This window comes from Trichosurus vulpecula, chromosome 8 (assembly GCF_011100635.1).
Source record: "Trichosurus vulpecula isolate mTriVul1 chromosome 8, mTriVul1.pri, whole genome shotgun sequence".
NCBI lineage: Eukaryota > Metazoa > Chordata > Mammalia > Diprotodontia > Phalangeridae > Trichosurus > Trichosurus vulpecula.
In genome coordinates, this window is record NC_050580.1 from 76959147 (window position 1) to 76983496 (window position 24350).

At 49.6% G+C, this 24350-nt stretch overlaps 1 protein-coding gene across 2 annotated transcripts; it reads left to right on the top strand.

Moving 5' to 3' along the window:
* The first annotated feature begins 5622 nt into the window (after positions 1-5622).
* On the top strand, positions 5623-23503 carry LOXL4 (lysyl oxidase like 4). Of its 2 annotated transcripts, XM_036769553.1 has the most exons (16): positions 5623-5736; positions 9172-9291; positions 11749-12057; positions 12763-12941; positions 13848-14053; positions 15229-15267; positions 15594-15801; positions 16460-16643; positions 16837-16991; positions 17580-17747; positions 17921-18083; positions 18622-18865; positions 20409-20524; positions 20815-20951; positions 21412-21523; positions 22574-23503. In XM_036769553.1, the coding sequence occupies exons 3-16, from the start codon at positions 11784-11786 to the stop codon at positions 22642-22644; spliced, it is 2256 nt and encodes a 751-aa protein (XP_036625448.1). In that variant the 5' UTR covers positions 5623-5736; positions 9172-9291; positions 11749-11783; the 3' UTR covers positions 22645-23503. The 2 variants fall into 2 exon arrangements, with proteins under 2 accessions (XP_036625448.1, XP_036625449.1); XM_036769554.1 differs by lacking the exons at positions 5623-5736; positions 9172-9291; positions 11749-12057; positions 12763-12941; positions 13848-14053 and adding an exon at positions 14856-15073 and having other exon boundaries at positions 22574-22661.
* Positions 23504-24350: the final 847 nt, after the last annotated feature.

Consider the following 24350-nt stretch of genomic DNA (forward strand, 5'->3'; position numbering starts at 1 on the left):
TGGAGGGTTGTATGTGAGGAATAGGAAGGAGGCCAACATGTTTGGATTCTACAGTGAGTAGACAAAGGGTAGAGATGCTGCAGAAAGGCCAGAAATCCAAGTCAGGCCCAGGTTGTGCAGACCTTTGAATAACAATGGAGGAGTTTGTACTTTATCCTAGAGGAGATAGGAAGTCACTGGAAGTAGGATAGCTTAACATTTGTTATGTCCTGGAGCCCTGGGGCACCCTGGTGAAGCCTATGGAGCCCTCCTCAGAATATTTTTAAACGAATAAAGCAAAATACATAGAATTACAAAGGTACCCAATTATATATTGAAATAAGCATGTAATATTTTTTTCCATTCAAGTTCACAGAGGTGGGGGTGGGGGTGGGGGGTTGTCTGTGGATCCCGGGTTAAAAACCCTGGCACTGAAGTTTTCAATTCACTTAAATTCCTGACGTCAGTGAAGATTCCAGGCCTTGCGCCTTAGGCAGTAAGTACTCAAAATCAAATATAAAAATTGTCCTTTCTCTTAAGGAATTTACACGGGGTGGGGGCAGGGCCCAAAGTGGGAGAGGATCAGAGAGGGGTTGGACACACAACTATACGCAAATAAGTCAACAAAAATGCATAAAAAGCCCAAACAAAACCATTTGGGGAGGAGACGCTCAAAGCCTGGAGGGGAATCCGTCCTCTCTTTCTTCTCTAGGGGTTGGATCGATGGCCTCCAACGCCCTCTTTCTAACTTCAGCATTAACCCCTTCCAGCATTCAGCGCTTCTGAAGCCCGCTCCTCTCTTTGCTCAGCTACTATCCTAGTCCAGGCTCCCATCCCTGCATGCCTGGATCAGAGGGTCCCAGATTTAGAGCTGGTGGGGACCTTAGAAGTCATTTAACTCCTCCCTCCCCCCATTTTATATATAAGGAAACTCTCCTCTTTATATGCCCAGAAAGGTTGTGACTTCCCCACAGTCACACAGGAAGAAGTTGTGCTGCTGGGATTTAATCCCAGGCCTGGTCCTGCCACTCTATGAAGAGTTTCCCAGCTGGTCTTGCTGATACTCATCTATCTCTCTGTACACCATGGCCAGATCAATCTCCTTGAAACATCATTTTCGACATCAACAACAACAAAAAGGAAAAAAGTTATTAAATACCTAGTGTATTCAGAGCCCTGTGCTAAGTCTTAGAGGAGATAAGGAGTTAGCTTAGACATGTCCCCTGCTGTGGTCTCATAAAAGGGCTACATACAACGCAAATGTTAGGAAAAGTCTTGAGTTGAAGGACCTCAGAGACATGCACCAGAGATAAGAGGCAGGGGCTTCACTCCTATCTGGTAAGGGTAAGTATAGATATTTAAACCAGCCTTCCACTGCTTATAGTACTGGTTTAGCCAGGTCAACAAGCAGCTACTTGGGGCAGCGGTTACAGCACCAAACCTGGAGTCAGGAAGACCTGAGTTTAGATCTGGCCTCAGACACTTACCAGCTGTGTGACCCTGGAGAAGAAAGAAGCAAACACTTCAGTATCTTTGCCAAGAAAACGCCAAAATGGGGTCACAAAAAAGTTAGACACAAATGAACAACACCACCAATACCTGGGGCAGCTAGGTGGAGCAGTGAGTAGAGTACCGGCCCTGGAGTCAGGAGGACCTGAGTTCAAATCCGGACTCGGACACCTGACACACTTACTAGCTGTGTGACCTTGGGCAATTCACTTAACCCCAATTGCCCTGCCTTATCCCCTCCAAAAAAAAAAAAGAAAGAAAAAGAAAAGAATACCAAAACCCTGGTCAAACCAACCTCTCCTTGTGATAGAGTTAAAGTATTGCATCTTGAAGAATCAAGAAATAAGGAGCAGATAAGGCTCCAAGAAACTTGAGACAACTGGGCCATGAAAGGCTGGTTTTTGCTTCCTGTCTTCCTTAGAATTGTGTGTGTGGCCCCAGCTGGTACATTTCCAGGAAATGAAGCCAAGAGCTCATGGAGAGATTCAATGTTTTCCTGAATGTCTTTCATGGTCCCCAATAAGACCCTGCACTTCTTCGGAAATAGGACAGAAGAAATGCTACAAGTCGTGATAAATTATTGCACAGATTTTGTCTGAGAGCCATATATCTGACCCTCCGTGACTCAACTTGATTTCCTATGACTAGTAACACTTTTCCCAGCAGCAAGCATCTCTGAGAATCATAGATTTAGAGAGGCAATCTTGTCCAATCCCTTCATTTTTCAGTTGTCAAAATTGAAGCCTAGGGAAGTTAAGAGACTTTACATCTGACTGATCTCACATCTCTGAAAGCTTCTGTGGGAAACTGGGGAGAGCTGCCTCCTCCATATCCCTCCATTCAAACGGGAGCCTCAGGAATGAGCTCGAGCAATTTTATGGATATGAATCCTCAGGAAGGACGGGGAGCTATATACACACAACCCGACTTTGTATATCAGTTTGGCAGTAAGGACTAATTTCAGCATATAGATTTGATAAATGGAATTTTATAATGAGATAAGATTTATAATAATAAATTAATAATTTATTATATATTATATATTTGTTATCATTATTTAATTATTAATAAATAATAATATAAATTAATAATAAAATATTTATAATAAGATAAAACGATATTTGCTTTTCCCACTACATGACCTCAACGCCAACACCCACCAGATTTGTAAATAGTTTTTAATGTGATTGGCACAGAACTGAGTTTTTCTATTTTATTTAATGAAATTGACACAAGTGCATACATGTAAGAACTGAGTATTTTGTATGTCCATACAAAAAGAAAAGGTTGTACAAGAAGTAAGTGCCTGAAGCAGGGTTTCACCAGACATTCTTTGAGACTCCCAGAGCCCATGTTCTTTCTACTGTATTAGGATGTATACACAGATAACCATGGTGCAAAATAAACTAGGTAAGTGTAGGAGAGTTGTAAATAAAGTGCTTTGTGAGTACTGAGAAAGGGCTATTTCCTACAGGGACCATCAAGGAAGGTTCGGTAAAGATGCGGGCGTTTCGGCTGGGTCCTGAAGGACCCAGGAATCTCACAGGTGGGTGCCATTGTGGAGCAGGGTACTCCCGACTGAGGGAATGTTGTAAGTCAAGACACAGAGGCAAGAAAGCATGTATGCCAAATGAATCAAAAGCACTTATTACATGCTGCTGGGGTTATAAATGCAAAAGTAAGAGAAGCGTATGTTCTAGTTAGGGGAGACAAGACATATAAGGCGCTCCGGGTCAGGGAAAGGTATTTTTGTTTGGGAAGTTACAGCAATGGTGAGAGGAGCCCTAGAGATAAGGACTAGAAGTGGTATCTCATTGATACAGGAAGTTCCCAGAAGAAGAAATTCCTTCTACCGTGCAGGCTGGCACCTCTTCTTCAATTATTGGCTTAGAGAATTGCCTTAGAATTGAGGTGTCAAAGATGCCCCCCAGCCGGCAACATCCCCTACTGCTACTAAACCAGGTTAAAATGGAATTGGGAAATATTTAACAAAATAAACAAAATGATGATAGATAATGTTAATATGTGGTTTTCCTTGGAACTAAATTTTGAGAATGAATGTTAAAATTGTTTTTAGATGTAATTGGAAAAAATTAAATATGCAATTTTAAAAAATTATGGTTTTCCAAGTTTTCCCTGGGGCATGCAAGGATCTTTATGTCTGGTTTAGTGGCCCCTGTTTCTGAGTTTGTCACCCCTGGCCTAAAGCATTGGCAGGTGAAGAGATTTGCCCAGAAACACGTGGCCAGTGCGTGTCAGAAGTGGGACAATTCTCAGAGGGCTTTCTATTGTCACGTGCTGATTTGGCTGCTGTTCCCAGAGCAAAGGATACAAGCGGTTTAGTTTACTTGAAGCTTTGAGCACACGGAGGAGAATCATGTGAGAGAAGCCCAGAGAGGAAGATTTGAAGCAGACCATAGAAGGCCTTAAATGCTAGAACCAGGAGTTTCAATTCTATTGAATAGGCAAGGGAAACCACTCCACGTTCCCTTGCTCCAAAGCCCACAATAATTACTCACTGAGCCCCATATCAAGGGCTCTCTGAGTGGCTTGGAGATCACCTCTTCTCCTGTTCCTGGTGTTCCCAGAAACTCCAGACTACATCCCCCATCCTCCAGCTCAAGAGAACCCCCACCCTCCAGGCCCTCTCGAGGGGTATTTTTAGGACTTGGCAACACAAAGTATGATTGGCAGCTGGTGGCTTCAGTGTTTCCAAGTCGCCCAGTGTTGTTCCTGGCTCCGCATTAGAGGTGGCTGGGGATGAGGGGAGGCAGGAAGAACATACCTGGCATTTGGGCCCACAGCTGCCTCAGTGTCCCAGGGAGAGGGCCCCAGGAGCCGCCCCAAACAGCAGCTGACCCAGGTTTGGAAGCATTCTTTCCTGTTGACTCATTTCAGGACATGCTAGAGGAATATTTCGCTTCCAACTGGGGTGGGGCAGGGTTACAGACAGGACAGAAAGGCTATAGATGTGGATGAGGGGGCTGGGAGAGGGGGAGAGGATTCCGAAGCCCGAGATCAAAGTCGACGACTTGAGAGGCTAGCCTCGGTGGAGAGAGGTCCTGTTCTGGGGCTCGGGAAGGAGGCAGACTGGCTGGGGTGAATTGTTTCCCGTTTTATAGATGGGAACACTTTGAGGGAATATGCGTCTCTCAAAGTCACATAGTGATAAAATTCAGGAAGATAAGGATATAAATCCTCCCTGATTCTCCTTGACCTAGGGAAGAACCTCTGTTTCCCCATGGGGTGAGAAAGAAAGGACCTGGGGGGGGGGCTAGGAAGGAGGGTATAAATGTCACATGGGCTCAACAAATGTTTTCTGTTACTGATGAGGACTGAGTCTATACTTCCCACCTTTGGGACAGGACCACAGCTAAACCATGTCACACAAATCTCTTTTTTAGAGCCCCTTTCAAACTCCAGCAGGATTTCACAACCTCCCTAAGTAATCTATTCCAATATTTGACAAACTCCGCTGCCAGGAAATGCTTCCCTCTATCTGACCTCGATTTCTCATGCTTCTGTTTATGCGTGTTTCCTTTCCTTTGGTCCTCGGTGAAAATAGAAAATAGCCAGTGAAAATAGCCTCCATAAAGCCGTGTGCTGGGCTGCCTGTGACTGCCAAGACCTCAAGCCGCGTAAAAAAATACCTCAGGGGGAGAAGAACGACACGCATGTGTCACCAGGAGCCTGGGCACAGGGAAGAGGGTGAGCCTGCCTAGTCTCTGGGGGAGCTGACTGGGACCAGCCCTTGGCTCAGCTGAGGAAGCACCTCCCCAGCCCTTCGGGGCTGAGGTTTCCCTTTCTCTCCTCTGGCCTCAGGCTTCACGATCAAACTCTCCCTTTCAAAGCCTCAGAACTCAGCTCACTGTGCCCCACCCCTCCCCGCCCAGTGAGGTAGTCCTGGTTGTGGGGTACAGGTTGTAGAGCTTGGAGCCAGGCCCTGGTTATTTCAGGTTTGTGCCCAGGAGGCTGAGCTGGGCTGGGCTGGGCTGAGCTGGTTCCCGCCTGCTGGGCATCTGGCCCCTGGAAGCTCCTCCCCATCCCCTCCTCATGGATTCGTTAGGCTTCAGGGACTAGACTGGAAGTGGGAGTAGAGGGAGGGGGGTAGGGAAAAGGGAGCCAGGATATAAGGGCCCGGACAGCTCCAAGACTTACCTGACAGGAAGCAATCCAGGAGGTGGTGGCAGCAGGAGCAGCAGCAGCAAGCAGCCCCGGGCTACCTTGACACATTCTATGCTCCAAGTGGTGAGTGGCACCAACTGATTGTTGAGTCAGTATTCCTGATCTCCTGGTTCTCTACTGGAGTCTTTCCCCTTTCCCCCCCTCCATCTTTGGGTATTTCTATCTCTCCCAGCTCTCTGTCCCTGTGTCAGCCTGTCTGACTCTGAGGTTTGGATGATTTTTTTTAAACAACTTTGGGCTATGTCTAAACAGAACATGTTGCATTGGAAAGAACACTAACCCAGGAATCCAGACATGTGGATTCCAACCCCAGCTGCACCTCTGACTGATGAGCGATCTTGGTCACCCCTTTGCCTAACCCCCCACCCCCACCCCTCGACCAGCCTCGTTTTCTCATAATGTAAAAGGAGAATAAGAACTCTTGCTTTGCCTACGCTCGAGTTGGGGCAGGATTGTTAGAGATGTGTGTACTTTGAAAACGATAAAGCTCTGGAAAATGAAAAAAAAAAGGGGGGGGATGGTTATTTTCCAGTAAGTTGGATTGTACCACTGGATTGGTCCTCAGCTGTTTGCTAATTGCTTAGAAGCCTGTTACTGGTTGGTAAAATGACTGAACTAGTTTGCATGTGGGCATGAGCACATCCTTTCTTTAGGAGTAACTTTTTTGGTGGTTTTTGGGCAAAGAAGGTTGACAGCCTTTGGAGGTTGGCAGAAGTGTCCATGGCAAAAGCAGACTGGAGTTAGAGGGAGACAGAGACACAGAGAGAGACAGAGAGACAGAGGGGAGAGACATACAAGGACAAAGGAACAGAAACAGAGAGACAGAGGGGGAGAGACAGATAGACAGGGAGAGACAGAGAGATGGGGTGAGTGAGAGAGACAGAGAGAGAGAAAGAGACAGACAGACAGGCAGACAGGGAGAGACAGAGAGATGGGAGGGGAGTTGGAGAGGAGAGTGTGTGTGTGTGTGTGTGTGTGTATGTGGCTTAAATTCCACTTTTTGTGAACCTGGAAAGATAGATACTTCAGCCCATTAGCCTGAAATAGATTGAAGGTCAGTTTAGGAGATAGAATGGTGTAGTAGAAAGAGAACTGGTATAGACATCAGAAGTCCTGGATTCTTGTCCCATTTTTGCCACTTATAAGTAAGATATCTTACCTTTCTGATCCTGGTAGGGGTGGGGTGGGGTGGGGATTTAAATCCATAAAATGGAGTTGGACTCAAAGATCTCAAAAGTCCCTGGCTTTCCTGACCTTCTATAGCCTATTCTAAATGGGCGGCTTGACTTCCCTCCATCCCTTATGCTGCAGGAGGCTTGGACTAAGGGGAACCACTCAAAGCTGCCACCTGCATGTGAGCCCAGGACTGAGGAGGCTCTGGGGAAAAGGTGGCATAAGTGACCTGAGATTAGAGTCCCTCAGGTCCAAACTGCCCCCTTCTGCTCCCAATACTCACCCACTGGCCCTCCTAGCAGGCTCTGGGATTCCCCCATACCTAGCAGTTCCTTGCTCAGCCAGGTCAGGCCAGGTGCCAGTCTTGTTTGGCAAGGACCATGGAGCAGGTGCCTCATTCTACCCTGGGCTGGAATCAGCCTGGGAACTGTCTCCTGGCTTAGGTCAGAGCTGGCACTCACCCCAGGGCTCTCACACAGTTATGCCAGGGTCATAAATCAGCGCATAACCTGGTGGAATTTCATTCATTCTTCTCCCCTAGACCTGTTCTTCACATGTCCCTCTCACTTTTCCTGTCTAATACCCTGTTACCCACAGCCCCGCTTCTGCATGGCCTGTATTTGCTGCCTCTCTTTAGTGAATGAAACTTGGCATTCAAGCTCACTTTCTCTTATGGTAAGAGTCTTGCTTTCCTGACACCTTTCTGTTTCTTCTCCTGCCCTATCCCTTTTCACTAACCATCTCTCTTTCCTATTTCCAACTATCTCTGTGATCACCCCCCATCCCACCCCATCAGCCCACACAGAGTAGAAATAGAGCTGCATGGAGCGAGAGAAGGAGGACTGCCTAGCCTTGGAATTCAAAGACCTGGGTTTGAATCCTGACTTGGAAATGCTTAGTATACGCAAGGAAAGAATACCTTGACCACCAGTTAGTCACCAACTTGGGTCTGACCCAGAGGTAGAGGTGTGCCTGTGGTTGAGCAGGTCTTTGGTATAGTTTGTGGTAGGCATTCTCATGCCATGGCCACCAACATGGGGAAGTGAGAGAGAGAGAGAGAGAGAGAGAGACAGAGAGACAGAGAGAGAGAGACAGAGACAGACAGCGACAGAGAGAGAGAGACAGAGAGACAGACAGAGACAGAGACAGAAATGCAAAGACAGAGACCGAGGGAAGAGAGAGACAGAGAAAGACACACAGAGACGGAGACAGAGGAAAAAACACACAGATAGAGAGACACAGATAGAGACAGAGACAGAGAGAGACAGATGGGGACAGAGAGAGACAGAGAGACACAGACAGAGAGACAGAGAAAGACACACATAGGGAGACAGAGAGACAGAGACAGACAGAAATAGAGACACATAGAGAGAGAATGTGGTTAACACATCATTAGTAATTCAGGAGATCAGAGACAAGAGAAGGTACAACCATAGGCTGGACGTCAGGAGATTTGGGTTCTCCTTCCCGCCTGTGCTACTTACTACTTGGGTAACTCCCTTCTCAAAACATAGGGCTGGACTACATCAGAGCTGCCAAAATGAGGCAAAACTCCTGAGCACCAGAGCCAGATTAAAATGTAGTTGGGAAGTGTTTAGCAAAATAAATAAAAATACAGTGCAACATAGGTGCTGCTAATTTGTGGGTTTCTAACTCAATGTGTGGCCCATGAGGATCCATTTCTATTTGATTTTGACACTGTTGGATTCGTCTCTTCTAGCTCTAAATTAATGATCTTTGTGCCTAGGACCAGAGGGACTCAGAGCAGGAACCAGGCTGGTCAGTGGCTCGATGAACTTCTCCCATGTAGTGAGGAAAGTGAGGGAAAGTCATCCTGGAGCTGTTACCTGACTTTGGTTTCTCTGATGAAGCCTCTTCTTTCCCCCTTAGAATCACAGTATTAGAGATAAATGGGATGATAGAGTCCCTAAAACCATAGGATCGTAGTCATAGTGTTAGAAGGTATCCTAATTGGGGCAGCTAGGTGGTGCAGTGAGTAGATCACTGGCCCTGGAGTCAGGAGGACCTGAGTTCAAATACAGCCTCAGACATTTGATACACTAGTGACCTTGGGCAAGTCACTTAACCCCAATTGCCCTGCCTTCCCCCTCCAAAAAAAGGAAAAAAAGAAGGTATCCTAATCCAGTAGATATCAAGTCTCATCTTTCATTTTATAGATGGAGACACTGAGGCTTGTCACACAGATATCAAGTGGCAGAGTGGGGACCTCTTGGGTCTCTTGACTACTACCCACCGTTGCGCCTTCTCTTATCCCTGTATTACCTATCAATAATGTTCTATCACACATTGTCTCTTTCCTTCCAGGTCCTTCATATTGGGTGCACGTTGAGGTGTTGTTGACCACAAACCACACTGAAGACCCACCCACCTGAAGATCCGCCTCTCCTTCTGGGCCAGACCCAAACTGGTGACTAACTGACCAAGGTGTTATTTCTCTTTGTCCACTAACCATTCCAAGCCTCTCTGACCACACGGGGAGACTCACACACTGAGTGATTATTTCTTTATTTTTGGTGAGAGGGCTAGGAGTGACCCACAGGCATCACCCTATGCCAGGTATGCCCCAATGACTGAAATGTTGACTTCAGAAACAACAATTTGTGGTTTTGTTTGTTTTATTGTAGTCAATCGTGTAGTTTGGAGAAATCAGAGGCACCCAAAAGTGTGGGCTACCTATTCCTGACTTAGGAGGCAATGGGGAGCACGGGAGAGGGGGAATGAGGAAAGCAGAGTTTTAGGAAGATCCCAGTATCATGGATCCATAGCACGGAGGGACCGTTGAGTCCGTTTGTTTTGTTTCACTGTTTCACCTGATTGGTGAATGACTTGCTCAAAGTCTCCCCCAGATAGTAAGAAGAAGAGTCAGGATTCTAACTCAGGACCTTTGCCTCTGCATTCAGTGAACTTCCTCCTGCTGCCATCTAGCAAGCTGATAGTAGTATAAGGAATGGAGGAGAAGTCATGTAGCTTGTTGGCAAAGCTGGGCCAGGAGGCTGGATCTCTTGACTCTCGGATGGTTTACTATCCCAGCAGATGCCAGGTGAGAACCTGGACCAAGATGGCAGCAGTGAAGGCAGAGAGGAAGGGTTGGATGAGCAGCTTCAAAGAAAGAGTGCAGGAAGCTTGACTCTAGAACCCTCTCTAAAATGAAGGGATTAGAACAGAAGATCCCCGAAGGCTCTTCTAGCCCAGACTGTTTCTACGAGCTGAAGTCATCTAGCTCCACGCTGCTCAAGGCAGTGTTTGCTGAAAGGGAGTTTTGCCTTAATTGGAGTTCTGAGCCTAGGGCAGAACCCCAGGAGCCCGGACAGTCATTGTTCCCAAATGATGCTTCTCCACTTGCACCCAGATAATCCCCCATCCCCCCCCCCCCCCGCAAACCCCGAAGTCCTCATTCTGCCCCACTCCCTCCCTCCCTCCAGCTGCTCTCCTTTTGGCTATATCTGACTCCGCCAAATCAAACCGCCCCATCCCCCGCTCTCTGCGTTCAGGGTTACTGTTAGACAACCCAATAAACTACTCCTCTCTAAATCTGTAATGGAAGCATCTTGGTGTAGGAGGGGCATCACTGAAGCTGGAGTCAGAGCACCTGGGACCCAGTCCCAGCCCTGACCCTTAAACTGGCAACTCTCTCTACCCTTCCCAGCTTCAGTTTCTTCATGTGTAAGATGAGGGCAAAGATACTGTCTCTCAGGGGAGATCGGGGGCTCAAATGAGATAATGTATGCCAACTGCCTTTGTCAGCTTGTAACTCTCTGTTGTTGTTACTGTTAATGATATATATATACTACGGCTAGGAAATGTCAGCCACTCTTTTATAGTGTAAAAGGCCAGGGGAGCATTAGGGCTCAAGTCTAGTCTAGCACATACCAGCTGTGTGACCCTGGACAAATTACTCAACCTCTCAGTGCCCCGGGCCATTCTCTAAGACCGCCAGCTTCAGAGCTGGTAGAGGGAGTTTCCTGACCGGGAGTTCCCTTTAACAATGAAATTACCGGTGTGTGTCTGGGGCCGGGAGGAGCCGAGGAGGGGGGTAACTTCCTCCTATACCCACCCCATCTGAGAGGACCACAGTGTGTGTTTTCAGCATGGCAGGGGCCTTCTGTGGACATTGTCTAATCCTGAGCATGGCAGGTGGGCCAGGGTTGGGGGAGAGAGATTCAAGGGCGGATTCCCTTCTGTCTACCTCCCCCGTTTATACCACACTCGTGGCCTTCTACTTCACCTCTGTGGAGGGTCAATCAAACAAAGCAGATGGTACAAGCTAGTTTGGCCTCCTGGTCCCTGCAGGGCCCCAGGAGCCAGGAAGTGCCTCCAGAGCCTTGGGTGGACCTGTCAGTGAAGGAGCCCTGATGAGACCCTAGCAATTGTTCTAGGGCACATCCAAATCCGGGGTGGAGGAAGCATTCTTCTCTCTGGCTTCCCCGCAAAGTCACTGGGGGCTGGCAGAGCTGGTGATAAGCGGCCAGCCAGAGATGACATTAGATGGTTGTGCCTTGCTGACTAGCTTGAAGGGAACTGACAGGCTAGCCAGACACTGACAAGACCACCGAGGGGCACAGGATGCTTCGTTCCTATCCCAGCTCCTAAATAGTTTCAACAGAGGCCAAAGGTCCTAGACAGTTTTCTGAGGATGGGGCCCAGCACTGACCACCACTGCTCCATAAATATTGACCAACAGCAGAGATGCTGTATTGCTCAGTCTCTTGCCTTAGGGTTAGTCAGTCAGCAGTCACTTATTAGGCACTTACTGTATGCCAGGTACTTCCTTACCACCTTGTATAAGTGGGGCAAGGCTTTGCGATCCCCAGACAGGGCAAAGCCTCTACTGCCCAAGTGGATTTGGGGTCTTTACTCATCATTATCTTGTTTATTTCCCAGATTCCTGAGCCCCTGCTGCTTCTGAAGTTACCCTGATGTGGGCCCTACCTCCCACTTGCTTTCTGATCCTGCTGTGGCTATGCCAGGCCCCACCAAGTTGCCAACAGTCATTGGGATCCCTTAAGCTTCGGCTAGTGGGTGCTGGGAGCCAGCCTGAAGAGGGTCGCCTGGAGGTGCTGCACGAGGGTCAGTGGGGCACCGTGTGTGATGATGACTTCAGCCTCCCGGAGGCCAACGTGGCCTGCCGCCAGCTTGGCTTTGAGTCTGCTCTGACATGGGCACACAGTGCCAAGTATGGTCAAGGCGAAGGTGAGTGACCAGGCTGCCAGGCCACAGGGTTCAGGAGCTGAGCTCATGCCAGAGCCCCTGATGGGTAGGATGCAGGAGAGGAGAGAGAGATCACCTCCAGGGTCCCTTCTAACCTTAACTTCCCTTGACACCCCCTTCCCCTTCTTTCTGTTAGTTTCTTTACTGGGGTTGCTCAGCTTCAGGTGCCAGGGGGGTCTTCGAGGAGGCCCCTGGCCAAGAAAAAGAGACAGCTCTCTTAGGGTGTCATAATGGATAAAGTGTTGGCGTTGGAGTCAGAAAGATCTGAGTTTGAATCTTGCCCGATATTTTTATTAGCCTTGTAATCCAGGGGCAAGACTCACGACCTTTTTTCAGTCTCAGTTTCCTTATCTATAAATGGGATTCATAATAGCATTTGTGTCACAGGGTTGTTGTAAAGGCCAAATGAGATGCTGGTAAACTGCTTTGTAAGCAAAGTGCTGATTTTCACTACATAGAAGGGGCAAACACCATCCCATTTTCCCATACATTCCACACTCCCTACTGCTGGCACAGTACCTATCATACAGTACTTGCTTAACGAATGTTTGTGGATTGATTGATTCAGAGAAAATCACCAAGTTTAGGGATCTTTTCAAAGTTAAGAAAGAAAGGGGGGTCAGTGGCCTCTGACCTCATCTACTCCTAGCCCTAAGCAGCCGTTGCTCATGCCTTCTTCCCCGACAGGCCACATCTGGATGGATAATGTGCGTTGTGTGGGCACGGAGAACTCCCTGGCAGAGTGCAGGTTCAACGGCTGGGGTATCAGTGACTGTAGCCACTCTGAAGACGTCGGGGTCGTGTGCCACCCCCAGCGCTTGCCTGGCCACCGCTCAGAGAGGCCATCCCAGACCCTGGGGCCACAGGTGAGAGGAGAGCTTCCACACAGACCTGGAAAATGAACTCCCATCTGGCTCCGGACAGAGGAGACACACAGACCTTGGTGTTGTGGGCGGAGAGGTCTCCTTACTGTACATCAGGAGACAGAAAGCTCCTTGAGGGCAGGGAATATACACACGCATGTGTATGTATATGTATATATATTTGGTCTTGGTATCCCTAGAGGGTAGGACACTGCCTCGTTCAGAACAGATGCTAACTGAATATATTGAATTGATGATGGGAGCCCAGAGAGTAGAGAATGAAAGAATGAGTAAGTGGGCTTAGAATGAATTCCCCAGGCCTGTTTCTTTGATGAAGGCAGAAGCCCAGACCCAAGGCCAGTGAGCATCTTGTCTCTTGAGGCTGAGCAGACTTGGAGAAGAGAGAGATTGGGCCTGCTGGGAATTGCGGAAGCAGCTTACCAATTGGGAGGGAGACGAAGGAGTCCAAGCCGGGGCTCTTTCACCCACACAGCTAGCCACAATTGCTGCCTCTTCCCATCACAAACATCCCAGAGCTAAAAACAGCTACAGCCAAACAACCAAGGGCAGGCAGGGCAGGACTCTGTACATGGGATAGCTGCCAGCCTGAGGGCAGCCACCCTCAGCCCACCTGATGGGGGAAGATGGGGCATGAAGGGCAAAACTCTCCACAGTGGTCTTGCCTGGGGCCAAGATGGCTCCAGGGCCAGAGGGGATCCCAGAAAGTAGATGGAAGGTCTAGGGACCAGGCTAGAGGCAGTGGAGGTTGGCTCCTAGCTTCCTAGCCCCAGGAGCTCATTCCTGGTGGTTCCCCAATAGGCAGTATGGAAGGGAAAGAGGATTCTGTGGAGTATTCTCTTCAGGTTTCCTATACTCGCAATGTCTATATGATCCTGTGTGTCTGGGCAGGGACAGCGGCTGGAGGAGGTACGGATCAAGCCCGTGCTGGCCAGTGCAAAACGGCAGAGTCCCATCTTGGAGGGTGCTGTGGAGGTGAGATACGATGGTCACTGGCGGCAGGTGTGTGACGAGGGCTGGACCATGAACAACAGCAGAGTGGTCTGCGGGATGCTGGGCTTCCCCAGTGAGGTGCCAGTCAACACCCATTTCTACAGGTAGGGAGATCCTGAGTGCCAGAAAGGCTAGGAGAACCTCGAGGGTCAGGGTTGTGGGGCCTGAGGTTAAGTGTGTGCCTAGGCTGGATGCTCTGGGTTCAGGGATTCCATGTAGTAGGAAGGAAGCCAGACTCTAGTCACCCGGGGCCACTGTGGGCTTCTCCAATGTACAGCTACCAGCTTAACACGGGACTGTTCGGGTAAAGAGTGTAGAAATAGAATCGACCAGAAAAGAAAGGAGGAAAAAATCCATCTGCAAGACAAAAGTATTTAATTGTGAAACTGAAAAACTGCAACATTAAAAGAATTTGATGAGAACGTTCATGTTTAAATTCCTAAGTAAAAATCTGGACTGTGTCAAATCTATTTAAAGTGCGGTCTAATTGGTGTTTTTGGCTCGATGTCAGGTGACTCAAAGCTAGCCAAGATTACAATCCCAAGTGGCCTGGGTGGGGGCCCTGCTCCAGAAAGGGTCAAACCTTAATTTTCCACAGAATTGGGAATCCTCTCCCCCCCCACCCGAGTACCTCCTCTCTCCCGGACTGCACCATGTGGCCTGGCCCCAAGTTCCAGCCTCACGTGCTACCCCCCTGCCCCACAGACCAATATAATCCAAATGAAGGGTGACAAGGGGCCACGAGGGGATCATGTGATTCCTGCTTTGACTGCTGCCAGGACATAGGTCCTTGCTTGGCCTAAATTCTACTAATTGCACGTCTGGGCCAATGCTGACTCAGTCACCACCCTGGAAGCCCCTGATTATAGCCTAGGCTGCTGCTCCCTGGAACCAGTGACCTTCACCTTGATGGGTGATTACTCCTTTCCGTCTCTTTTCCCCTGGATCCAGAGGAAATGAAAGGAGGCAGTGGAGATAAGGAATGGATTCAGGGGCTCGTTGGAACAGTCAGGGTGTCATCGCTTTAGAGTTTGAAAGGCTCTCAGAGGGAGCCCAGGCCCTCTTTTCATAGATAAAGAAACTGAGGGCCAGGATGGTTAAGTGATTCACCCAAGGACACAAAGGTAAGAAGTAGAGCGAACCAGGATTTGAATCCAGATCATCCAGCTCTGTCCATTGAACCCCAAAGCTTGTGCCCAGAGCAAGTGAAAAAGGGCTGAAGGGAAGGGTCCATGCAGCCACATTCTAATCACTCACTTCTAGTTTTCTTCAACCGCAGGAAACTCTGGAATATGAAGATGAAGGACCCCAAATCCAGGTGAAGAGTAAGGAGGAGGGTGGAAGGGTCAGCTTTTTCCCTTTCTCTTTCTTCTTGCTCATTCCTCTTCTTGTCACCTCCCTTTATGTGCTCCCTCCCTCTCTCTCTTCCTCTCTCTCCCTTTCTTTCTCTCTCTCTCTCTCTCTCTCTCTCTCTCTCTCTCTCCCTCTCTCTCCTCTCTCTTTCTCTCCCTCCCCCTCTCCTCCCCGCTTTCTCTTCTCTTCCTCCCTCTCTCCCTCCCTCTCTCTCTCTTTCTCTCTCCTTCTCTCTCTTTCTCCTTTCTTCTCTTCAGCCAGCTCATGCTCTCCTCCTCCCTTGTTTTGTAGGCTGAGGAACCTGACCAAGAAGAATTCCTTTTGGATCCACAGGGTGAACTGCCTGGGGACTGAGCCCCACATGGCTAAATGCCAAATGCAGGTGTCCCCACCAAAGGGCAAGTTGCGGCCAGCCTGCCCCACAGGCATGCATGCCGTGGTCAGCTGTGTGGCAGGACCACGCTTCCGCCACCCCAAGGGAAAGCCCCGCCGCAAGGAGGTAAGGGCTTTTAGAGGGAGGGGAGAAGGAAGGCTATTCTTAATGATGACAAGCAGCCCTGGAAGGGTCCATTGGAAGCCCCAGCAGTTGGTCAGAAATGAAAAGCTCCCAGGGAGAGCTGATTTAAGGCAAAGGGTGTAAAGTTGCTCAGCTCATATTATCAAAGTGCTTTAAAATTCACAAAATATTTTGCTCACATCCACCCTGAGAAGCAGAAAGTGTAAGTATTCACAATGTAAGTAACCCCATTTTACAGATGAGGAAGGTGAGACTGGAGAGTGGTGCCATTACACAGATTGTACATGTCCCAGCTGGGATTTATTTGCTCACAAGTCTCTCCTGACTCCAAGTCTGATGCTCTTTCTATGGTACTAGGCTGCTTCAAAGGATGCTTTATCAACCTCTGGCACGTGAAAGGACTGGAATCACAGAAGATTCAGATCTGGGAGGGACCTTGCTGGTCATCAATAGCCTCATTATATTGATTAAAAACAAACAAAAAAATCCGTTTGGTGGCTTGCCAAGGTCACCCACCGAATTTGTGGCAGGGCCCGGACCTGACCCGAGCTCTCCTCACTGCCTGGCCCCAATCGCTTTGCCCTACCTCCACAAGTCCTTACTTCCAAGCTGCCTGCTCATCTCAGGTCTCTCCCTCCAGGAGGCCCAGGTGCGGCTCCGGGCTGGGGCCCAGGTGGGTGAGGGCCGGGTAGAAGTGTTGATGAATGGCCAGTGGGGCACCGTCTGTGACCACAAGTGGAACTTGATCTCAGCCAGTGTCCTGTGTCGCCAGCTAGGCTACGGCTCTGCCAGGGAGGCCCTCTTTGGGGCTCAGCTGGGACAAGGTGAGTGAGGAGCCTCCAGACAGGGTCTGACACTCCAACTGAGGTAATGTAATCTTGGAGAGCTCATCCTGCAGGGTCCAAAAAGTGATAAATGTGGGCATGGAATGAGAGGGAAACTGAGGCCCGAGTGGGTGACATTTCAAGGGGGTGGGCCTACAGAGACTGAACTCTACCATCCCCTCCTCTTGCTCAGGGCTGGGACCCATCCACCTGAGAGAAGTGCAGTGCAGTGGGTATGAAAGGGTCCTCAGTGATTGCCCCGCTCATGATGCAGCTCAGAGCGGCTGTCGGCATGAGAACGATGCCGCCGTCAGATGCAATATCCCCAACATGGACTTCCAGAAACAGGTGAGCCAGGGCTGGGAGCAGAGAGCTTCCACAGGGAGATGCCGTCCCTGGCCCACACTGGCTGGCAGGCAGCTTGTCTTTGGTGCTTCCATGGCTGAGGCCGGCTCAGGTCCTGACCACCTCTGCATCCTGCCCTCGATGAGGGGCCCTGGGACTACATTCCCTGGCTCAGGGTTCCCTGGGGCACCCTCTCTAGGACCAAGACTCCTCTTTGTCTCCTCTGCTGTCCTCAGGGCATTCTGCCTCCCACTGAAAACCACATCCTCTACCTAATCTCTTAAGGGCGAGATCTTAGATACCTTCAGCTATCAACTAATTTTCACTAGTAGGGAAAGGGAAGTACTCCCAGGTACCAGGTATTTTATTTTTAATAGAGACCACACTCTCGCCTTTTAAAAAAAAATCTTAACCTTAGGGGAATGTTGTCTAATGGTGGGAATTTCTGGTCCTCTAGGAGAGGAGGCATCGAGACAGCAAGTGATTTTAGGGGCAGTTGGGACCTTGGAGCAATCCTTAAATAATACTCCCTAATGGACGTTACTGCCATATTAGGTGGAGATGATATTTGCACGGCTTTGGTTGTTGCAGATCCGATTGGCTGGGGGGCGCAGTCCAGAGGAGGGCGTGGTGGAGGTCCTAGTGGAGATGAATGGGGCCCTTCGATGGGGAGCTGTGTGTAGTGACCTCTGGGGACTCAGTGAAGCCATGGTGGCCTGTAGGCAGCTTGGTATGGGCTTCGCCAGCCATGCCATCCAGGTAGGTCCCTGATGGCCTCCCCAGTGATCCCTTTCTGGTCTGTCTCATGGGAGTCCCTGGGTGGTACTGCCCCTTGGTAAAGTCCCTGGGCTCTTGGAGCCAGGCCCCCCTGAAGTCTGTTCCTGCAGTAAGGTGATCTGTGCTGACTGATATGTCATTGGCTGTTTTCTCAGGACACTTGGTACTGGCAGGGCACTCCAGGGGCTGGCAAGGTGGTGATGAGTGGGGTTCGCTGCTCGGGCACAGAGCTGGCTCTACAGCAATGTCAGCGGCATGGGCCCGTACACTGCTCCCACGGCGTTGGCCGCTTCTCAGCAGGAGTCACCTGTACAGATAGTGAGTAACAGCTGGGGCATGAGGGCCTTGGACAGACAGTGAGGGACATGGTTCCTGGGCTGTAAGAGCCGTGGGGGTTGTTCTCAGCTCCAGATACTGTCCCTGCCTGAGGCTGGAACTCCTAGCATGGGGGAGGGGAGCAAAGGGAGCCTTAGCGCTTGGCCAACTCTGGAGTCTCTGTATCTCATTCAAAGAGCCAGGTCCGTAGGGGAGGGGAGGTCTGTTCATTGATGAAACCATGAATAATAAATGAGGAGACCTCTTCACTCAGCAGCCATGTGATCTTGGGGAAAAGTCACTTTCCATTTCTGAACCTTGGCTCCTCATCTGAAAACGGGCCTCATAAAGTCTCTCTGCCTTGTTGTGAGCCTTACCCGAGAATGTACACGCTAAAGAACTGCTTGATACCTGTGTGAAGTGCTATTCGGGTGAAAGCCTGTCCCTGGCCCCAGTTTGGTAGAACAGGAGGGACCGTCTTTATTTTTTTGGAGGGGAGGTTGGGGGATGCCATCAGCCTTTGGCCCTCTGTTGACCCCAGGTGCCCCAGACCTGGTGATGAATGCACAATTGGTACAAGAGACAGCCTACCTAGAGGACCGCCCACTGAGTCTGCTGTACTGTGCCCATGAGGAAAACTGTCTCTCCAAGTCAGCTGACCACATGGAGTGGCCCTATGGGCACCGCCGCCTGCTTCGATTTTCTTCCCAAATCCACAACCTTGGCCGGGCAGACTTCCGACCTAAGACTGGGCGCCATAGCTGGATCTGGCACCAGTGCCATAGGTGGGCACCCATGTTAGCCTTGGCTTGGGAAAGCCTGGATGCCTCTCCTAATCAGCAGATGCTTCAGCCTGACGTGGGGCTTCAGTGCTCTCTGCTACCCCACGGCGCCAGGCAGCTAGGACCTTTCACTGACCCCATCAGAAAGGCTTTCTCTAGGGGTGGATGGTTACAGATTAGATGGCCCCTTCTCCAAGGTAGGAATTGAAGAGCATGCCAGGATGGGCATAGACCCTGCACTGTCTTTCTTCTTTCCTTGCTGCTCCCACGTTGAGTCAGAGTTAAAATCTTGGCCATGTGAGAAGGGCTTTGTCCCAACACATTGAAGCATTTGGAGGAGAGGGTGTACCTCCTTCAATAGCAGTCCGGCACTTAATGACTGACCCTGCCCAATGACATGGCTCCCCTGGCCCTCTGGGCTCCCACCCCTCCTGGGACCCCGCTCCCGCAATGCCACCATTACATTGCCTGAATTCTCTTGAGAGTTGGGAGAGGGGTTCACATCGTTTGAATTGGCACCATGCAGGCAGATCAGACTTTCAGGGTGGACCCAGTTGGGGACCCATGCCACCCTTTTCATAGAGGATGTTTGTGACCTTTCTCCTACTCAGAGAAAGAAGCCTGATGCCCCTATCTCCCCCCAGGCCTCTGGTGTCTGGCATCTTTCCTGTACCCCAAAATGAATTTGCCCCAGGTACCAGAATTCTTAACTATGGTTTTCAGGGTCCTGGCTCCAAACTCCACAGCTCTCCTGGTCACAGAGGCACAGAGGGTTAGGCCCTGTGGCAACTATGGATTTGGTACCTTCTCCTGGAGGGTCCTTTCAGGGGCTCACTCTTCTCGTACTGTCCTGGCCCCTTGGCATCTCAAGTACTTCATCCAGGATGCTGGCCCTCGGAGAACCTAGTTACAAATTCCTGGTCATTCAATGGCTGGGGAAAAGTGGAGACCCCAGAAATCAGAGGGGGAAGGTTGAAAATCTGTGGTGCCTCAGGCATGTGACAGAGATTTAACCAGAGGCAGAGACAATGCCAGTGATAAAGACAGCAAAACACCTTCCCTTAGGGAAAAGAGCTGCACCGGGCACGGTGGGGAGGAGGCATTTTTGGGACCTGGTCCTACCCAGGATAATAAGCACCATTCCCAACATTCCCAACAGAGCTGTCATTACTGCCAGTTTGGACAGCACACTAGCAATTTGGTCCCAGCCTGACATGGAAGAAAGAGCTCCCCTTAAAGGCATCTTGGCTCCCACACAGGTCCCCAGGCCTTGTGGTACCAAGGCTTCCAGCCCCTATCATGCCCTGCCCTGCCGAGCTGCCCTTTCAGGCTTAGGGACAGCCTTGCTGTGCTGCCTGGCAGAGGGCAGGGAATATGCTATTGGAAAGTAGGCCCTGGGCCAGACACTGGCCTTGCATCCAGGTGGCAGCTCTGGGCATCGCTCTGCTGTTACATACAGCCCTCCTCGGGGTAGTAATAGAGCTGACCCCCCCAGAATAGACCCTGTCCTGATGCCGGGAAGTGACAGGCTTTGTTTCTTTTGTAGGCACTACCACAGCATTGAAGTCTTCACCCACTATGACCTTCTTACTCTCAATGGCTCCAAGGTTGCTGAAGGACACAAGGCTAGCTTTTGTCTAGAGGACACCAACTGTCCTACAGGTACGGGGTACCCAGGAAAAGTAACCAGGCCCTCCATCCTCAGACTAGACCACTATCTCAGGTTCTTCCCCATCCCCATCCCATTCTCCCTATGCTGTTAAATTCCCTGCTATTCCAAGCCCTCAAAGACCCTTCCAGTAAGGGCTAAAGAAAGCTAGCAGTCAACTGAAGGAAGTCCTCCTGCTGCCTGGGGCCCTGGGAATAGGCAGGGAGGGGGAGGATATTCTGTTGTCCACGATTTCCCAAACACGTTTCCCCCCACCTCCAAAGCTACCATTGCCTCCCTTTAGGACTACAGAAGCGTTATGCCTGTGCCAACTTTGGAGAGCAGGGGGTAACTGTGGGCTGCTGGGACACCTATCGTCATGATATTGACTGCCAGTGGGTGGACATTACAGATGTGCGTCCTGGGGACTATATCTTCCAGGTAATGGTCCATTCCAGGGATCAGGTCCACCATAATTCACAAATCTACCTTCTTCCTCCTGGGGTCCTGAGAGTACTGCTATTGTCTACCTTACTGGGGTCATGGACTATTTAAAAAAAACCCCCAAAAACAAAGCCCTAACACTTCCCAATGACCCTGTGAGGTAGGTAAGTCAAGGATGATCGACCATATTTTTTATTCAGGGCAAACTAAAGCTTAGGGAGATTGTGACTTAACCATGCTTTATAATATTGCCCTTGGAGGTTGTTTACTGTGGTGTTTCTGGAATGTCCTCTCTACCAGCACATAGAGAGTGTTATTTGTCAGATGTGCCTACTCCACTTTGGGGGCTGCAATTCCCTCGACTCCTCCTCCCTCTTTTCACTCAAACAGGCAAGATACCCACACTTTACTGTTTACAGATTCTCCATGCTTTTCTTTGTCCCTACTTCTCCTTCAGGTGGTTGTAAATCCCAAATTTGAGGTGGCTGAGTCAGATTTCTCCAATAACATGATGCGGTGCCGATGCAAGTACGATGGGCATCGAGTCTGGCTGCATGGCTGTCACACAGGTAATGGGCTGAGGGCAGATAGGAGAATCCAGTCAGGTTGGACTTGCTGACCTTGTGGAGTCACATCTGGTTATGACTATTCACTGTGTGTAAGGGGCATTCAATTGAGGGGAGGATGTGTTCCCTAGCAAAGTCTTGCACATAGATGTCCAGAACCTACTTTCCTACATGACCCTTACAGCTCCCAAAACCTAAATAGCCTCTTAACTGTCTGCCCCACAACCACCCTCAACCTTTTCAATCACTCCCAGCTACAGACAAAGAGGAAAACAAGTTTTTTCCCCCTTTTCCTAGACTTTTTTTTTCTTGGCACTTTCTCCCATCCACACCCACCCTTGGCCTCTCCCTGCCCTGGCTGCCACATGGACAATGGCAATGCTTGGCAGCAGTAGTAGAAATGGTTCTCAGTGTTGCGCTCTCATCTCAAGCTGTGGCTACAGGATCCTGAGCAAGAAGACTGAGAAGGGGGGAGTTAGAGCAGAAGTGAAGGGTGGTGGGTAACAAAAAGGTCATCCAGTGGTGAGACCTTCCCCGATTTCCCTTTTGAATTTAGCCTAATTTCAATTGGACTTGAACATCGAGAAGGCTGGTGTTTTGGAAGATGATCCAGGGTCTGGTTGGAAGCCCAAGGGTACCCTTCAGGCAATACAAGCTAGGGATGATAATGGCGGTAGTGATAGAGGCTGGGGCTGGGAATGGAGAGTTAACCTACCCTCCACACAGCATCATGCTCCAGAATACTGGGGTGTCACTCCATTTACATGAAGTGAAAGGGGAAGAGAAACCATGTTTCTCTCAAAGTAGTTTCCATGACCACTGAGGATGTTAAAGAGGCCTCTATTAATTCACAGCAAAGCCTCAGTCTATTCATTCTGATTGCATAGAAACTACCTACTTGTCTGGGGTGGTAGTGGGAGAGGGGGCCAGGACACAGGGCTGACTGGTGGGTAAACACTGAGTAGAATATGTGTGTATTTGCAACGAGGCAGTGAGGAAGGAGCTGTGATAGAAACTGATCTGCCCCTTCATTCTGACTGTCCCACATGATAGGTGATGCCTATGGAGCCAACACAGAAGCAGCCTTGGAACAGCAGCAGCGACTAGTGAACAACCTCATCTGAGGTCCTGGCCATAACCGTCCACCTGCTGCCCGAACACCAGATACCTCAGCTTACTGGAGCCAGAGCCCTCGTGGAGCTTCAGCCTCCTGAGGAGAGGACAGTGCCCAGAAGCAACAAGAATATGCTCAGGGAGCCTTGGAAGGAGAAAATGCCAAACCAGGATGTGCACAGCTCCCTAAAGATGGCATTAGGCTTGGACCTTTGTCACATGGAGCCTGAGGATGCCAAGCCCTGAGTCTTTCTCAGAGCCACCTTTCCCTGGACTCTGTGCCACCGGCTGTGCCCGCAGCTCCACAGACTCTTACCTTCGTGGGATGGCCAGGAGCCCCTACTCTACGGTGCTTTGTCTATTTTGCAGTGGCACTGGGGAGAAGCCAACAGAAGTCTAATGGAATAAACTGTTCTTTGTTAGCAGTTCAAGCAACACAGCTTGAGTAAAAGTCAACAGTGACGTATAAGTCAACATGGTCATAGAAATCAGTGGATTTGGTCCCACGCTTTGCACCATCCACAGCTTTCCATCCGCTCTCTTCCCTGCACCACTGCCCAGTCTTCTTTTTGGATCCTCACCCACACTTAGCTACGTGTCTATGGGTCCCATTTCCCTGGCAACTTAGGTCTCAGGTTACCACTAGTGCCTGCTGTCTGTGAGGATGTATATATAGGTCACACAGAACAATGGCCTGAAAAAACACAGAGGACAGTAAAATCTGGGCTCTAGGGCATGCCAAGGGTCTTTGCACCAAAGAATGATGTCTGTCATCAATACACTTGCCTCAGGGTCACTCTGTCTCAGGATTGGCCTCTGGTCTAGTTTAATTCCAGGTCTGAACAAGGTCTCTAGAGTGAACTTCATAATGAATAAATACGTTTTGCAATGTAATGAGTATCTATCTGTTAACAAATCTTGGGGAAAGAGAGGTAGTTGAGGGAAAGGGGAGACAAAGTGCCAGATGGAAATTTGAACTGGGCAACGTGACTCTTATGGGCTATCAAAAAGCCCACATGCAGGTGGCATGAAATCCAACCACTCTGGGAACACACCCTGGGGCACTGTGGTCAGTAGAGTGCCAGTCCTCACACCATCTCTCCAACCAGGCAAATTCCTAGGCTACCACAAACCTCGGAATCATACTTAGCTTTGGAGGTCATCTAGTCCAACCCTGTGTCTGATAAATGAATCCCCTCTTCTATCCCCCATACAAGTGGTCAGCCAGCTTCTGCTTCTTGCCTCCCTCAAACAGTATGCCCTAGGCTCAGTGCCAAGAGTGGTGGGACACAAGAAAACAAATGAAAAGATAAATCCCAAGGGTTATTAGTTTTTATTATTGGGAAGGTATTCTTTTGTTCCTGTAGCTGAGAGTCGAGGGGACAGGACAAATTTATAACCATATCGATACCCCACCCACTTCAGCTGTTCTCTCCTTCCACTTAGAGTTGTCTCTCTTCTCTGGGAGCAAAAGGGGTCATGTTCTGGGGTGTACTCCATGAATGTAAAATGGCGTGGTTGTGTTCCCTCGTTCCCTGTACTGTACCTTCTCTTCTCAACTCCCCCAGCTTTTATTAAGCAGAAGGGACATTATATTTTGGTATGGCAGGCTGGGTAAACAAGGGAAGGACCGATTTCCTGTTGGCTTCAGCAAACAGCTCCCAAACAGTAACAACATTATACTCACACATGTAGCTAATGGTCTGTGGAAAAGCGT

Coding starts and splice junctions, on each gene's coding strand:
- LOXL4 (XM_036769553.1), top strand. CDS start 11,784: ATGTGGGCCCTACCTCCCACTTGCTTTCTGATCCTGCTGTGGCTATGC. Junction 12,058..12,762: donor CAAGTATGGTCAAGGCGAAG/GTGAGTGACCAG, acceptor CTTCCCCGACAG/GCCACATCTGGATGGATAAT. Junction 17,748..17,920: donor TCGCCAGCCATGCCATCCAG/GTAGGTCCCTGA, acceptor CTGTTTTCTCAG/GACACTTGGTACTGGCAGGG.